The following is a 13,490-nucleotide window of genomic DNA, read 5'->3' on the forward strand; positions in this document are numbered from 1 at the left end:
GCCCCGCATTGGGCTCCCTGCTCCGCGGGAGGCCTGCTTCTCCCTCTCCCACTCCCCCTGCTTGTGCTCCCTCTCTCGCTGTGTCTCTCTCTGTCAAATAAATAAATAAAATCTTTAAAAAAAAAAAAAAATAAACAGGAAGAGGGGTACCTGGCTGGCTCAGTCAGAGGAGCATGGGACTCTTGATCTTGGGGTTGTAAACTCAAGCCCTACGTTGGGTGCATAGTATCTTTAAACAAACAGGAAGGGTTGTGAACCCTTTCTCCAAGTCACATCATCACTCATTTTGAATGACAGTAATAATAACATTAATATATAACCTCATTAATTACTGAAATGTTTCTCACTTTAGAATAAGTCTTATATTGGGGCCCCTGGGTGGCTCAGTTGTTAAGTGTCTGCCTTCGGCTCAGGTCATGATCCCAGGGTCCTGGAATCAAGCCCCACACTGGGCTCCCTGCTCAGTGGGAAGCCTGCTTCTCCCTCTCCCACTCCACCTGCTTATGTTCCCTCTCTCACTGTGTCTCTGTCAAATAAATAAAAACTTAAAAAAAAAAAGGAGTAAGTCTTATACATCAATGTGTAGTGATCATTTTCATATTTATGACATGAGAATGTTTAAAATGGATGTCAATAAAGAAAATAATCTCAATGTATATTTGAAAATAAATACATGTTGTATTTAATCTTTTAAGATATATACTCTCACACACTCAATATTCCTTTGGGCAAACCTACTGTTTATTTATTAAGTAAAGAATATTATCTGTAGGTCTTCAAACCACATTCAGATGTTCTGTATCACTCCACAGACAGGCTGACACCAATGGGTAACAGCCACTCTTTATCTATTCAATAACAGAAGATATTAGCTAGTTAACACTATTACAAGTAGTCAACTTACCTTCAACTGCACTAGCGGGGTCACATTCTTCAAATTCAATAAGGCCTAAACAAACAAAAAACAGATGAACAACTGCTAGTAAAAATTAAAAAGAAAAAAAGGCAAGTTGATGGGAAACAATCAGATCAGATCCCATTACAGCTTTTTAACTGACCTGACATGTGTTCTAGTGTTATCTGATAGCACTAATTAAAATATCAATAATTTTAAAATTCAAATAATCCTAACAGTGACAAAAACTGAGACTAGCCTATTATTATGATCACAATTTACTGAAAACCTTTTATATACAATACTATAGAACTGGAGACACAAACCTCATCTGTAGTTTCTGCTTTCAAGGAGCTTGCAGAATACTTGAGAGAAAACAAGCATAATAAAAGGCAGTTGCTGAATCCTTGGTTTTGTTAATGGGGAGGGCAGGGGGACCAACATAGTAAATACTACTAGAATGTAAGCTTGGGAATTTGTCTGTCTAGTAGATGACTGTGAACTGGCAAATAATAGGTCTTTAACAAATATCTGCTGAATAAATAAATGCACTAATTGCATAGTAGCTAGGTGGTGATGCTCTAACTGTATAGTGGGTCAAGGAATGTGAACTTGTAGTTTGCAGGTAATGGGAAGAGTTTTCATGTGAGGTGATACACACGTGCCCCTGCAAAGTGGCTTACAAGAAAATTAATTTAGCACTGGCATGAGGGATAGACTAGAGAGAGGAAGAAGATGATAAAATAGCTATCAGCTGAAAAACAAAATAGCCCTAAAATAATAGATCTGCTAAGACTAGCCTTAAATCCCATATAATGGTATATTTCATTTACATGGAATACTAAATTATTTAGGTAGTAAGAAAGTTAGCAAAAGCATGAATCACTGTTCTACTGAAACATCCCCAAAGCTAAGTATCAGACTAAAAAATTTTCTGTTAAACTGTCATTTTAGCCCTGTTTTTTAATACTTAAATTTAAGCAAGTCCAGTATTTTTCTGAAATAACTTATGAATAGTAATAGGTTCAACATATTATTTCAAATAATTTAAAAATAGAGCTTGAAGAGTAGAAAATGGAAGATTTCGTTATTGGTTCTTTTGAGACGTTAAGTTTAACTGTACCTATGATAGTTCATAATCAGAGTTCTCACTGATGATTCCATTACAAAAGAAAGGCACTAATTAACAAAGAAAGATTTCTCTACAAGTAGGAACACCTAAAAATATGGGCTAAAATGTCCTTCTTCCTGACCCCAAATCTAAGATCTACTTCTTCAGTTCCGGTTTCTACTCAAATAGAGTACTTTAACATTTAGGGATAAGCAAAATAACTTCAAAAAAACTCAAAAGAAGTGAGTTGATAAACAAAGTCCTAATCAATTAATTAGCAATACCTTTCTTACTATAGTATTCTTATGATATATATCATGTGACCAAAAAAAAGAAAAAAATACATTCACTACTTCCACCCAAAAAAGCCTTAGAATCAGAACATGGCCTAATTAAAAATTTAAAGACTTCAAGTCCACTCTGCAAATCTGGAAGCTAAGAATTCATTAAATGAGCTTGTTGTTAAAATCCATTAGAGGCTTAAGTTAACAGTTCACAAAGAGATGAAACTGAAAGATCTATAAAGGTAAAGAACTGTAGTATGTCCATCTGATAATTAGCAACTAGCTGATGTAAAAATTATGAAGAATGAAAAATCTCTACCTAAATTACCAACAGTTTATTATGTATTATTAGCTTTATCACTTACTAATAAACCTTAAGAGACTATGACCACCTATCAAATAAATCTGAGAGCTCCTACAGTTACATATCACATAATCTGTGCCCAGTAACGATTTACAGAATCTCAACTCCTCAGGCTATGGGCTTATTCTAGAGAGGAAAAACAAAACAAAAAATCAATGCCAAATAAATTGCATTATTTACAAATATTTTAAAATAGAGTATCTAGAAAGACTTATAACATCATCTTAGCAAATATGATATATATATATTTTTAAGATCTTTGGATGCTTTCATATAAATGGAAATAGCAAAGGCACCCCTTAACTCTACCAAAGTTCCCTCCAACAGAATTCTACACTTTTTTCTCACAAAACCTTTTTCCTATACCAGATATATCTCAATTGCTTTTCCCTTTATCTTTTCTAAACACCCTCTTAAAATTCATTTGGAATAGGGAAATGTCCAATAAACTGTTCAAAATCACAAACATTTCTGAAATATGAGATGCCAGATGCTTTCAAATTGTAAAATACATATAAAAGTTTTACACTGAGTACCTTCAGCATATAAGCTTTTCTATTAAAGACAGAAATATGAAATTTCTGGTATAATAAAACTAAAAATACCTTTAAAAAATTAACTCATGCATGAAAAAGATTTTCTTTATCAAACGGCATATGTTCCACATGCCACTTCACACGGCAAAGCTTTGCGTGCCTGGCTCTGTGCCAGCTGCCAGCTCAGCTGGATGTCAATGTGCATTCTGACCCCCTTGCAGCATGTCACTTCTGAAATGTTTCACAAGTAGAAAGTTTATTCAGCATCTCCCTCAAATGCAGTCCACTGCCCATCATTCTGCTATTTAATCATAAGACAAGTTACTTTTTTTGACAGTCCCAAAGCCAGACTGAGACTCAGAAAGAATAGTTTGCTACAACTGGAATCTCAACTGTTTAGGCTCAATTAATTCTGTTGTCAAAATAAATAACTCCTCTTAGCACTTAGATTTTATGCTGGGCCACAAGGGCAATTTAATTTGTATAAAAGCAAATAAGACCATGTTGGCTCTGTCTCCGGATGCTCTTTTACACATTATATAAAAATGCCATCATGAGTTCAATTAAAGGCAGACCTCCACGAGGTCAACAATTCTTATAGAGGATTTTTCTTTAATCGTCAGGTAGGAATAAATTATTGCTACAAAAAAAAAAGAAAAAGTCAACAACCTAAAGAACTCATCTAATTCTAATTTGGATCAAAACTTTTAAGAAATGTTACAGGAGGAGAGACAATTTAACAGCAATCTTTAATCAACACATTTTATGGATGAGGTACAGTATTTTAAAAAGTAAAACACTTAATAGTTCCCACTGTTCTGAAACCAATTCTAAATCAGGGCAAATTTGCAACTCTATCTAGTTAATAACTGGCCTGAAAATTGAAAGTCTGGGCTACACAAATCAAGCATTTTTCTGCATATGCCCAACTCAAACCATAGAACACTTGGTTCTATTAGAAGCCAAAATAAAATATATGAACATGCCCAGATCCCAAAGTCTAATAATAAGAATGATGATAATAGGGGGTGGGGAGGGAACTATGACACAGGAGAGTGGGAGGGAAGGAGGGGATGGGGTGGGGGAGGGGAGAGTTAGTCATAATAATGGAAGTCAATGACTAAATTTTCAAGTCTGCTCCTGGGCCTGTAGAATGCAACACAGCCACATTCCTAGACGCCTGGGACGGTGAACTCAGGCAAGCTAACATGAAAAACAACATCAAACTCCAGCTTGTGGTAATGTACAAAGGGCATGGAGGCTCAAGTTCTGGTTTTGTCACCTGCTTGCTGGCTAATTACCTTAAACTAGTTACTCTACTTGGACTTAGGTCTTTTTTTTTTTTTTTTTTTTTAAGAGAGAAAGAGATTGAGAGCATGAGCTAGGGCATGGCAGAGGGAGACTCCCTGCTGAGCACAGAGCCCAACATAGGGCTGGAACCCACGACCCCAAGAGTCATGACCCCAGCCAAAATCAAGAGTCGGACGCTTAACCGACTGAGCGACCTGGATAGATGCCCATAGTTCATATCATTTTTATAAATGCTATGGTAGAAAATAACCTTCGCCATATTTGCTTTTCCTTTCTCTACAAATACCCATAGACACATACAGTTTTTTTTTTCTTTTTTAGCTTGTTAAATCATTTGAAAGTTAAGTTGCAACATTAATGCCCCTTTACTTCAGGAGTATTTCTTTTAATAAAGAGCTTGTAGAAAGAATTCTCTCAATCCAGTGGTTCCAAATCCCAATACCTACTTGAATCTCCTAGTGCAATGCTCCCTGCTTAAGAATCATCTGGAGAGCTCATTAAACCACAAATTGCTGCCCCCACCTCCCCAGTGTCCTATTCAGAAAGTCTAGGTTGATGCTCAGAATGTGCATTTTTAACAAACTCCCATGTGACTGTAGATGGTCCTGGGATCACACTTCGAGAACTACAGTCTGAGGGAACCCTTGGGTCCACTGCCAGATATTCACTAATTCTAGACAGTGCTTCTCCAATTTTACTCTACATACAAGCTGCCTGGGGATCTTATTAAAATGCAGATTCTTTAAATAAATAAAATGCAGATCCTCTTTCAGTAGGCCTGGGTAGGGTTTGAGATTCTGAATTTATAACAAGCATCCAGTGATAAATGCTATGGATTCTGAACAATGGCTGCACATTAGACTCAGGTAAGTTTTAAAATATAGTGGTATCAAGGATCCACCACTTTAGACCACTGAAATCAGAATTTCTGGGGCAGTGAACTGTCTATACATTTTTTTAAAAAAGAGACTGGAGGGGAGCAAGAGGGAAAGAGAGGGACAGAGACAGAGAGAAAAAGGAAGGAAAGAAGGAAGGAAGGAAGGAAGGAAGGAAGGAAGGAAGGAAGGAAGGAAGGAAGGGAGGGAGAAATGAAAAGGAAAAGAAAAATTTCCGCTACTGATTCTCCTATGTTCCCAAGGCTTAAGAATCAGTGATGAGGCAAACTTAGGAACCAGGGTCTTAAATGAAAAATACAGGTTTTTCACTATGAAATTTCAGTCACTGTAAAACTTCATAAACTTTCAAAATTTCATCTAGTTCTCCAAACACAGAATCTTAACAGTGAAATATAATCTCCTACATATCCAAAATCTGACACTACCTCCATATCTGACATACCTCCTAGACTGAGTCATGTTTTTACCCTCTGTGATACTGATAAAACCTTGGGTGATTATACCCAGCTCACTATATCTCTTTTTCCTGGGAACTTCCCCCTTCTCCACAAGTGGTACAGAAGCCATGTTTATACTACATGACCTAGTCAGAACTGACTAAATAAGAAAAATTACCTGATCCAAGATTACCTGGACCAGATTCTTTCTCCCAGAAATCTGTAAAGGGACCACAACCTGGGTTAATTCTGAGCTGTGCCTGCAATTAAAGAACAAATAGAAATACCTAGAAATTACAGAGAGGTCACCTTATGTCACGTGCCTGGAAAAGCAAAGAAAGCCATTGTGCAAAGAAAAAAATAAAGCAGTAGAAATAAATCAAATGAAGGAAAAATGATACTTAGGGTTCCTACAGGTTTAGGTTTCCTTCTGCAGCCTGGCTATATTCCTGATTTTGGATATCTCAGTTTCTTTCCAATAAATTTCCTTTTAAGTTCAAAGTGGTTTAAGCTAGCTTTTTACATATTGCAAAAAGAACTAAAACTCTGCCCTTGTTATTACGCACATGTAAAAACTGTAATCAGCTTACCTTACTTTTTTACTTCTATTTTGCTGCCAGTGTTTATACATTTAACATTTTTAGTGGCTACTTCAAATTAATGAAATAAGCTTTTCTTAAACAAAGCCTGCTCACATTTTAATCTTTACTTCACAATTTAGAATTATTATAAGAATCAATTACAATGCTGTGATATGACTGCAGATGTAGTTAGTGCAAGGTATCAGAATAAATCATTTCTGAACCCAAAAAGAAGAGCAGAATCAGCTTTTGAAAAAAGATTATATACTATTATGAGGTACACAATTCTAATGCAGTATGACATACCTACTACCACACCACACAGAAAGTATACTTTCTAACACAGGGGTAGGCAAATATTTTCTGCAAAGAGTGAAACAGTGAATATTTTAGACTTTGTGGACTGTAAGATCTGTCACAACTACTGACCTCTGCTGTTATAGTGCGAAAGGTGCCACAGACAATACATAAACAAGTAAGTGCAACTGTTCAAAACAACTTTTATGGACAATGATATCTGAATTTTCTACTTTTTGTGTATTACAAAATACTCTCCTGATTTTTTCTCCCAATCATTTAAAAACGTAAACCAAATCTTTGCTTATAAGCCTCTATAAGCTGCTATAACCCAACTCAAAAATAAGCAGCACCAAACTTAACTCAATGGCCACAGTTTGCTGATTCCTGCTCTAAAAGATATAGAAGAAAATCATTATCAGGTTCCATATACATCCCACAGGGCAGAGTTCTATGCCTCTGCCCTGAGTGGCTAGATACATACAATAGGTAAAGGTGTACTTCTTCACAGAAGTTTTCTATGTTACTTTTTTAGAGAGCTCTTTTCTTTTACTCTCTATTTGTGCTAATCTACATTATCTTCTTTCCTAATCATCATCATGAAAGAGGATGATTCCTCTAAGTCATTCCCCCAAGCTATGAAAATAGGAAACACAAGAAATCACAGCCTAACTGGTGTGGTCTGTGGGTCTTTGTCTCTTCTTAGCTATTTTTAATTTTGCTTTCTACACAAGCATTTTTGCTTCTCCGATTTAAATAAAAAAACTTTGGTTGGGGGGGTGGTAGGAAGCTCTATTTGTACATTTGGCATTATTCCAAATCCCTGAGAGCACTATAGAAAGATGACCTTAGATTTTTAAAAAATTATTTGCTTTACCCTATATTTTAAAATAAAAAACATAGGGATGCTGGGGTGGCTTAGTTAAGTGTCCAACTTGATTTCAGCTCAGGTCATGATCTCAGGGTCCTGGGATAGAGCCCCCCCACTTTGAGCTCCACCCTCAGCAGGGAGTCTGCTTAAGAGTCTCTCTCCCTCTCCCTCTGTCCCTCCCCCCACCATTCACGCCCTCGCATGCATGCGCTCTCGAAAATAAATAAATCTTTGGTGGCTCAGTCAGTTAAGCTTTTGCCTTCAGCTCAGGTCACGATCCCAGGGTCCTGGGATCGAGCCCCGCATCAGGGTCCCTGCTGCGCGGGAAGCCTGCTTCTCCCTCTCCCACTCCCCTCTGCTTGTGTTCCCTCTCTCGCTGTCAAATAAATAAATAAACCTTTAAAAAATAATAATAAATCTTTTTAAAAATAAATAAATAAAATAATAAACATAATATAGAAGCTAAAATTTTCCAAATATTTAAACTAATCAATCAATTTAATTTAGGCAGTATGACCACAGGAATCTTATTTTTCCTTTTTCATTTGTGGCTGTTTTTCATGTGTACCTTTCTCAGGATTTTCATATTTTTATCTTTAAACACAGCATAATCCCTGGAAGTCCTCAAATGAGAGCTGTAAACCTATATTATCATATAATGAAAATATAGGTAAGTTTTTAAGCAAAATCTTTTATTTAAACATATTATATACTGGCCTACCAACTTTTTAGGTTATTTATCCTTTTGTTTCTTATAAATGGAAACTTGCTTAACTTTCATGAATTATAAAAAGCATACAGCAAAATTAGCAGAATGACTATAAAACAGGAAACTCCAAAAATATGGTTTTAATTTCCTTTGGCAATTAAACTACATGAGAATGACCAGACATACTAGGATGTCATTAGAACACAAAAAGATATTCACAATTAAAAAACACCTGTTTATTCATAACCCTTCAGACCACAGGCACTTTGATATTCAAAGTATCTACTTACACTGACTCTAATTCCAGAAGAGCCAGTAGTACTTAAAAAGTAATGACAAAAACAGTACGGAGGTTCCTCAAAAACTTAAAAATAGAACTACCATATGATCCAGCAATTCCACTTGTAGCTGTTTATCTTAAGGATTCAAAATCACTATCTCAAAAAGACATATACACTCCCATGTTCACTGCAGCCTTATTTACAATAGCCAAGTTGGCGTAACAACCTAACTGTCCACTGACTGGGTAAAGGAAATGTGTTGTATATATACAATGGAAAATTACATAGCCATTAAAAAAAGAAAGAAATCCTGCCACATGCAACAATATTAACGGGCCTTGAGGACATAATGCTAAGTGAGTAAGTCAGAAAAAAACAAATACTGTATGATCTCACTTACATGTGGAATCTAAAGAAAACCAAACTCACAGATACAGTTAACAGATTGGTGGTTGCCAAAAGTGGGAGTTGGGGGGGTGAAGAGTGGGTGAGATGATTAAAGATGGTCAAGAGGTACAAACTTCTATGGTAAGATAAGTCCTGGAGATGTAATAATATACAGCATGGTGACTATAGTTAACAACACTGTACTATGTATTTGAAAGCTGCTGAGAAAGTAGTTCTTAAAAGTTCTCATGACAAGGAAAAAACTGTAACTGTGTAGGGATATACGTTAAAACTTATTTTGGTAACCATTTCTCATATACACACATCAAATCATTACGTTGCACATCTAAAACTAATACAATACTATATGTCAATTATATCTTAATTTTTTATTTTTTTAAAGATTTTCTTTATTTGAGAGAGTGTGTGTGCGCATGCGTGCATGAGTGGGGAGGGGGAGAGGGAGAGGGGCAAGCAGACTCTGCACGGAGCCCCATGGGGGCTCAATCTCACAACCCTGAGATCACAACCTGGGCCGAAACCAAGAGTCAGACGCTTAACTGACTGAGCCACCCAGGCGCCCCATCTTAATTTTTTTAAAAGTAATGACAAAAAAGGCACTTCATATAATAAGTAGTATAAAAATAGTCTCAATGAATAGGGAAAAAAGTTCTAATGTTCTCAAAGTGTTTGATTTACATAGGAAAATTGGACATAAAGTTAAAGGTTGTATCTTTGAACAAATAACTGACTAAAGAAAAAATGGTCATTTTTCAGCACAAGAAAAATAGGTTAATTTTTAGATATATAAATTTTTTAACAAACTTGTTTTCTTTTTAAAATATAAATCCCACAGGACGAAAACTAGTTTAAGAAGGAATTCATCCACCAGAGGGGGCCCTTACAAAACAAGAGAAATAAAGTATTAACAGCAATTAGCAGTTCACACAATTGAACGTTAGAATACATCTCACAAAACAAAATCCTTTAAATCTATGAATTCCATACAATCAAATGCACATTTTTGAGTATATTATTTTTCTGAGAAACACAAAATTTTCATCACTGAAATAGGCCCCCAGACTCATTTGTTCAGGTGCCCATAAGCTGAACAAATACAAAGAAAGAGCTATTAACTAGTCACCCATAGCAAGCCAACTAGAGAAGTAATATTTATTCCACCCACTCTGCTCCGACACCATTCTTTCTTTTTAAAGTTAGTTCTAGGACCACTTTTTTTTTTGAAAATCAGTCATTTATAGTCACAGTGTCAACAGTCACCCTAAAACAGTCACCTAATTCTTGGCTTAGTGATTATTCCAAGAAAGCCCATGTCATCACCATTCCTGGCCTTACCATTTAGCTACAGGGATTTTCTACATGTCACAATATATCCTGAGGCCAGTAAATTTAAATTTATAAAAGAAACAGTATCTATTAGTAGCTACCCATTTATCAGAAATGTATTACTTTTTTAACATAGCATTTATTAAGTATTCAATAAATGTTACATTATCTCATATAACCCTGAGAACAACCCCATAAAGAAATACTATTATTATCCCCACTTTACAGATGAGGGCAATGAGGCTTAAAAATTTCACTGCTACTAAAGAACAGACCACAAACTACAGGGCTAAGTAATACCACAGATAAGAAAATAACTGAAATTTTTTAAAAGATTTTATTTATTTGAGAGAGAGAGAGAGAGAGAGAGTGCGTGCTCAAGCACAGGCTGGGGGAGGGGCAGAAGAAGAGGCAGAGAATCCCAAGTGAACTCCATGCTGAGCATGGAGCTGGACTTGGGGCTCGATCCCACGACCCCTGAGATCATGACCCAAGGCAAAACCATGAGCCAGACACCCAACCGAGACCCCCCCCCCAGGTGCCCCTAAAATAACTGTAATTTTTATTAGGATAATTAGATTCAGACAGTTGTTAAAAAAAAAAAAAATACAGGGAGATTCCTTGTACACTTTGCCCAATTTCCTGCAATGATAACATTTTGCAAAACTACAACATAATGTCACAAACAGGATACCGATAATAATACAATTTACTGATCTTGTTTAGTGTTCTAAGGCACTTTTAATCGGGCAATACATCTTTGCTTTTATCTATCAGCACTTCTAAATGCTCTATATAAAAACTGTATTTGTTCTCCAACTGTTTTTACCTCTCTTAACTGGTCTTCACTTATAATTTAATCTTTTTTTTTAGAGAGCGCGCAGGTGCGCACAGGGGGTGAGGGGCAGAGGGAGAGCGAGAATCCTAAGCAGGCTCCACACCCAGCACAAAGCCTGACACAGAGCTCGCTCTCACGATCCTGAGACCATGACCTGAGCCGAAATGAAGAGTCAGACGCTTAACCAACTGCACCACCCAGGCGCCCCATAATTTAATCTCTTTATAAGGAATTTTAGGGTTTAATACTTTTCTGTAGTTATATATCTCAACATCCTCATTCTCTATATATGTGAACTTACTCAGTTTTATTCTAATTTCTCCAAAGCATAGGCCCTGGTGTCAAGAATCCTGGCATTTTACCATCTGCTCTGCCATGTACTAACTTTGGCAAATCCTTTAACCTCTCAACATTTCCCTCATCTTTAAAATGAGAATAATAGTACCTACTTCAAACAGTTGCTGAAGATCAAAATTTGCCTGCAAAGTGGTTGGCACATTACATGGCAGAGAGTAAGTCTCACTAAACTTTAACCATAATTATTTACTAGTCCTCACCAAGACTTTTCTAATAGCAAGTCTATCCACTGCAACCTTCCTAACATCCTACCTTTACTATGATATGTCCGTTTGTTCATTCACTCAACAAAAATGTACTGTTTACCCATAAAGAAGATAAACAGATGAATCAAATACAGAACTTTTCTTCACATCTGCACAATTATTAAAATTTAAGGTAGACAGCACCAATAACAAAGGAGGGGGAAAAAAGTACAGTTCAAGTTCTCTGGCACTTTCGATGGAGGAAGTAGCAAATGACCTGGGTATTTAAGAGTTTATTTGCTTGACAAATATATGGGAAGACACGGGGCAGGAAGGAAATGGGATATAGCATTTCCTAGAATAAGAACATAAGGGCAACTAAGGTACCAAGGAGGAAAAGGGGCATGTATAGGAAACAGCAAGCAGTTCCAGTTGGCTACAGTGAAGGCTAATAACAGAAAAACTAAAGACTAGTCAGAGCAGATCCTGAAAAAGCTTTAAATCCAAATCCAGAGCCTAAATTTCATTCTGTCTATGATGAAAAGTCAAAGATTCAGGAGTAGTGCAATTTTAAGTTCCTAATTGTATAGTCAAAATATGAATGTGCTGTATAACATGTAAAATGGATTAGAGAAGAAATCTCTACTGTGCCAGTATGCAGAAACAAAACGCTGCAATTGAACAGGTAGGTAGAGAAAGCATGAAAAGAAAATTTGAAGGGAAAAATATTAATGTAAGTGAATCAATGATTTGAAAGTTAATAAAATCTGAAAAGAAAAACTGAAGAAGATTTAGGTTACAAGCCTTAGTTCTGGGAACTGCGCTAAAGAAAAATGGCTCCCAGACTTCCCGACAAATCACTTAACCATTTTCCTGAATTCCAAACCATATTTTCTTTACTAGGCTGAATTATTTTTACCTGTAGAGTGAAACAAGTATCTTACAAGAACATGGTATCATAACCAATAAACAAAATCAAGAAATCTGGAAGACTCTATGCTGAGCAGAGCAAGACAATGGGCTTAGTACATTTGATAGATCATAACATGCTTATTAAAAGTTAAAGATTCAGGATACTGTAATTATTTGTTCATAAAACAGGAACCAGGATTCCTGTATTCATTTGTTCACTGGTTATCTCCAGTGTGTAAAACACTGTCTGAATGTTTTAGAGCATGCAACAAATATACAGGTAATATATTCAACATATATATATATACCCAACATATATATATATATATATATATATATATATATATATATAGTCAACTTATTTATAAAACAAATATATATATATTCAATATATATATATGTTGGATACATATTTTAATAAGAAAATTTTACAAGTTATTAAATTTTATGAAAGGTTCTCTGTTGACCTCAACGCTGTGAGGGCTCAATATTCTCTCCCACCTTCCTCTTATAAAATGCCTCTGTTCATAGGGAATACTGACAATGATATTGCAATAGTGTTGTATGGTGAGACATGGTAGCTACACTTGTGGTGAGCATAGCATAACCCACAGAGGAGGTGAATCACCATGCTGCACACACGAAACTAACATAACACTGTGTCAACATCCATAAACTTAAAAAAAGTTTTTTTAATTAAAAATAAAAAAATAAAAATAATAAACTGGGCTTCTGTTGCTAAGCCTTTGAAAAATGTAAATAAACGACAACATATTAACCAAGGTTATAACAACCACTTTAATATTAAATTACTAACCACTAAAGGCCAGAATAAAAATATTAATTTAACCTATCATCAGACACAAAGTAAATGATACTTGATATTTTACA

The 13,490-nt window shown here is 35.8% G+C and overlaps 1 protein-coding gene across 3 annotated transcripts in view; it reads right to left on the reverse strand.

The window, feature by feature from the left end:
- The window catches only part of FCHO2 (FCH and mu domain containing endocytic adaptor 2), a 127,621-nt gene that overhangs the window by 55,069 nt on the left and 59,062 nt on the right, over positions 1 to 13,490 (reverse strand). For all 3 annotated transcript variants that reach the window (XM_078067206.1, XM_078067203.1, XM_078067202.1), the window contains one exon: positions 905 to 949. In XM_078067206.1, the coding sequence (XP_077923332.1) occupies positions 905 to 949 (45 nt within the window). The remainder of the gene's footprint in view (positions 1 to 904; positions 950 to 13,490) is intronic.

The sequence above is a fragment of the Halichoerus grypus genome, chromosome 2 (genome assembly GCF_964656455.1).
Source record: "Halichoerus grypus chromosome 2, mHalGry1.hap1.1, whole genome shotgun sequence".
NCBI classification, from domain to species: Eukaryota; Metazoa; Chordata; class Mammalia; order Carnivora; family Phocidae; genus Halichoerus; species Halichoerus grypus.